Source organism: Palaemon carinicauda, chromosome 16 (assembly GCF_036898095.1).
Source record: "Palaemon carinicauda isolate YSFRI2023 chromosome 16, ASM3689809v2, whole genome shotgun sequence".
Classification (NCBI taxonomy): Eukaryota; Metazoa; Arthropoda; class Malacostraca; order Decapoda; family Palaemonidae; genus Palaemon; species Palaemon carinicauda.
Genome location: NC_090740.1, coordinates 133,230,517 through 133,235,516, shown reverse-complemented (window position 1 = coordinate 133,235,516; position 5,000 = coordinate 133,230,517). Strand labels below are relative to the sequence as shown.

At 30.9% G+C, this 5,000-nt stretch overlaps 1 protein-coding gene across 3 annotated transcripts in view; it reads right to left on the bottom strand.

Annotated features, from left to right (window-relative positions):
* The window catches only part of LOC137655142 (uncharacterized), a 90,597-nt gene that overhangs the window by 34,193 nt on the left and 51,404 nt on the right, over positions 1–5,000 (bottom strand). For all 3 annotated transcript variants that reach the window (XM_068389022.1, XM_068389021.1, XM_068389023.1), the window contains exons 3-4: positions 4,036–4,141; positions 2,538–2,671 (exon numbers count right to left, since the gene is read on the bottom strand). In XM_068389022.1, the coding sequence (XP_068245123.1) occupies positions 2,538–2,671; positions 4,036–4,141 (240 nt within the window). The remainder of the gene's footprint in view (positions 1–2,537; positions 2,672–4,035; positions 4,142–5,000) is intronic.

The window sequence follows — 5,000 nt, the reverse complement described above, 5'->3', positions numbered from 1 at the left end:
ACAGAAGTGAAGGGTAAGAAATATTGACCAAGCAAGTTGCCCCTTTTAAGAGGTGCTGTATATGGGACAGATGAACAGTACAGCGAGGAACACAGTCATGAAGAAACACAACAAGGGACTTCTTGAGAGCAAAATTCCATGTAGTATATGTGAAACAAAAAGCAGAGGAAGACATCCTTTAACAAAAGAAACTGAAAAGAATCCAATTTTGAGATAAGGGTGAGGTTATGTACCAAAGTAAAATCCTTAGTTTTTACTGTGTTAAGATGATCAATCAGTAATAGGCCTCCAGACATGAGACCAACATACCATACAACGATACATAACCAATGAATGCGAAGGTGACAAAATGGTAATTAAGGTTCGTATATGTTTTAAAGTTCTTGTATGACTTTATTGGAACATATTTCAGCACTTACGCAAATTCTAAGATTCTATCAAAATCTGCATTGCTTGAATTGCACAAATTTCATTGAAATCAAGAGAGAACTTCTGAAGAGAACTAAGTTTCTGAAGTGTTAGGTCCCATACAGTTGAATGAGTTGGATTCTTTCTCTGAAAAGTGATGATGATGGAAAGAAGAAACAGACGAGTGGGGAAGAAGATAAGTCAGTCAGACACCCCACCAGGGAAAGGAAAAAGAACTAGGTAGCATCATCAACAAACATAACTTGGTTCGATAACAAAAACAAAAATAGATTCACTAGGAAAATTAGTTTTATAAGAAAGCAAGATATTTTGCCATTCCCTGTTACATACTTTAAAAATAGTAAATCAATTACAAAACTACCGAAAATGCGTGATGTATTCTATCATATGAGTAAAGTAAGACAGCTGGTCATTAATCAGTCTTCTGGCAACCTATTCTTAATACAAAAGGTTATGGAATTCTAAATATTTGATTGGGTGATCATGTGTAAAGTTCCGAAGACTTGTTATAATAGAAGTTCAAGTAAAATTACAGTTAAAATGGTTAAAATCGTGACCCTTATTAAGTAGTAATGAGTACTTAATGATTGTTTGATAATTTTATAAGACTCATCTACAAAGCCCTTGAGAAACAAGGAAGAAACGCCATGATGCCTCGAGGCTTTAGCTGTTATCAAATATTTCTAAACTACAAACTTTGTGCACGTAAACAAAAGTAGAGGGTTAGCTTTGGTTTTGTGTCAAGGTCATTTGCGATGGAAAATTATCTATGTTGGCACCAACAGTGGGTAATAGAGGGGAAATCAGAATATGATTCTAAAGTAGAGATCACAATTAGATGATATCAGTGCCTGCAATACGTGATAAATGGTATGGATAGTTTGTAGGACTGTTAATAACGAACAGGTCAAAATTACTGGCATCTTCATTAATGGTAAAGAGTATGGAGTAAAGCAAGCTTTATTGGTGATCTTCCATCTTTCTTGAACAGAAAACCTTATGAGCCACCATCAGGTACTCAATGAGATAAACACTAATTATCAGGTTTTGGGAGTTTTACCCTGGAACTGTATATATTGCAAAGACCCATGGGGGAAGTTTGGTTTTAAAGAAATTAACACCTTGATACGAAAAGTAGCAGTATTGAATGAAGATGAAACCTGTAGACTAGTTTCAAGGGGGCATAAATATTGTGACATTGGTTGGCGGTTTGTTGATGTTTAAAGAGGATATGAATAAAGAAAAAAATAGAGAAAACAGTGGTAGATATAAAATTGTCAAGAACAAGTCTCCTTTGACCTGTTTGCCAAGTATATAAGTTCCCAGACAAAAAAAAAAATGTGAAACAAATGTGAAAGAGGCTGTTGTAGAATAAGAGTAGAAAATTCTCTGACAACATAATAAATGTGATATTCCCCAGACTCTCCTTAGAAATCCCTTGGCGGTACTTCCATGGTCGGCCAAGGCATCTTGCTAACGGATCAACTTTCCTTAAAGGTAAATTATGAGATTGCAGTTATATTATTCTGCAGCACCAATGACATTACACCTCAGCTATAATTGACAAAGGCTTAGGCTGGGAATTCATCCCATAGATTAAATTACAATATTCCCGTCTCATCTCTGTGTTATTCAAAGACTTTCTTACCTCAGATAAACTTCATTATACAATACTGGATACATAAAGGTCACGAAAGACAGACTAAATTTGTGAATTGATGAAAATAAAATCATCGTAAATAAAGTAAGAATATCTACATACAAGAACTTATTCAAAAATACAAAATTCATACTATGGAATTTTTATAATAGCAAAAACAATATAAAGTCAGAAGTTTAAGATTTTGTTGGGCACAACCTTTATTATTTCTTTCTTTAGCTGGCTGACTTATGTTCTTCTTAGCCATCATTTTATAATGCAAATAGTTATCTTAATTTTATTTAATTCATATTTATGGAAATTACTTCACATGCATGTTAAATATTATGAACAAATGATTTAGTTTAATTTACAAATATAAAAAAGTACGAATGGCAGACTAATTTAGCTTAATTTAAGTTTTAAAGGTAGAATATGAATAGAAAAAAAAACTGTTGTTCAAACTTACTATAAATTCATTCGTGAAATTGGTGAGGTGGAATGATTCCGTGACCCAGGTACCATTGTGTTCTGCCAGATCGTGAGGAAACGTGTAGTTGAAGATTCGCTGCTTGGTTTGAAGCAATGCATCCTGTGTCTCACCTATAATCAAAGTGGAGGTACCAAGGTAGAAAAGTCCAAAGATTTCGTAACGTTAATACCCGTTTTCACTACATGTAACACTTTTATCATTATGATATATGAAAAAGTCATTGCCATGATGGTCGAAATATGTTCATGTCGCAAAACCTGTATATATATATATATATATATATATATATATATATATATATATATATATATATATATATATATATATATATATATATATGTATATACACACACACACATATATATATATTTATATATATATATATATATATATATATATATATATATATATTATAAAATTAAGATGTAATTGAATAGAGAGAAATATTATATGTAGCTAGAATTATGAACTTTCATCAAGTAATCTCTCATTATCTCTACTTATTTTCCTTTGTTGCAATGAAACTTGCTCAAAGTACAGACTTTATGGAAGAGCACATGATTCGGAATCCCGGCTCTGCTTTGCTTGAAAACTTGTCAGAGGAATAAGTAATAAGTGTTCTGAACTCATATGCTCGTATTCCCTTATCCTTCAGCAAGCAATCTCTAATTGGCAAAGTTTAGGCGTCTGCTTGTGCTAACTTTCTCCACTTTTCCTTCGCATTGCGATTACTCGTGTGAAATCTAGCCAGCTTGTTGCTGCCTTTCATTTGCGGGCTGGGATCTCTGGATACTTATTTTCTTTTCATTATGAAAATTATTATTGGCCTCAAGCAGATTTATATTAGCATTTTAATTCCTTATCTGACATAAAATCAAAGGAATTTTACTTATCATAAGGACGATATTGTAAACTAATATTTTCTTCCTTATCTGAAGAGTTAGATATTACTTTTAACTATATATATATATATATATATATATATATATATATATATATATATATATATATATATATATATATATATATATATATGCGTAAAAGTCACAGGGAAACGTGATGTTCAGATGCAAAAGAACTACAAGGAAAATGGAAATAGCAAATATAAGATTAAGTCCTTAATCTTATATTTTACTATTTTCATTTTCCCTGTATATATATATATATATATATATATATATATATATATATATATATATATATATATATATATATATATACACACACACAAATGTATGCACATATATTTTTATATGCATATACAGTATATACATATAACTGTATATTTATATATATATATATATATATATATATATATATATATATATATATATATATATATATATATATATATATATATATATATATATACGTATATACTGTAAATGTACGAATAAGTGGAGCCAACTGTTCAAATGTCGATCGTAGCAACTTCCAATGACTACTGTACTTAAAACACTTAGATATAACTGACCGACCATAGTGAAGTTTTCCCTAGCAGCGGTGTAATAGCTCAGAACCAACGTTCCATCTTCTAAGGCGGGAAACTTCTTCTCCAGACTGCTACCGGTAGGTAAAGTCTGTAAGAAATGAAGAAAGAAATATTAAACCTCTTTTATATGATTAAGAATTACATGAATATTTGCTATTCTAATAAAGAAAAGCAGTGTTACTCGTTATATTTTATTTTTTGATCTTGAAATATTAGATAGATAGATTTGATGATGATCAGGTTGGGGAAAATGATGATGATTATAATTGTTATTGCTCAATGTCGATGTCGTTCATGTTGCTGCAGTTGGTGGCGGTAATGCTTTTGATATTGTTATTGTATCCCCAAGATTACAAAAGACAATTTTATTTTGGACGAATAGTTCAGGACGTTAACTAATTCCTGCAATTTTTCTGTGCGTATGGTCTGAATTTTGTAGCTCTGCTGAACCTGAACGAGGTTTTTGCAGCCTTCTTTCTACAAAGAGGTCTTATAACAGCAGTTCAGTAATGTTGAAGCATTAGGGAAACGTTTTCGGCTAAGATTAATGGTGAATTTATTGTCTGTCTGCCTATCCATCAACCCTTATCTTCCTCTCTTTTTATTCAAGATGAATATGACAGACTGTCCTCATGCATTTATGAATATTTTCATATTTCTAGAACTTAATAGATAATATGAGCTGGTATAGAGTATCTGCCTTATTCAGCTGTAAGGCGGTTACATTTAGTACAGTAGGCTCTAACAGCTTTCCTTTCGAGTTATGTCATTTGTGCCTTCCTCAAGGTGTTTTGGGGGGTTCAGTTTTAAGGTATGATGCTATGCCAATATTTTTTATTGCAAAACTATATATATATATATATATATATATATATATATATATATATATATATATATATATATGTGTATATATATATATATATATATATATATATATATATATATAT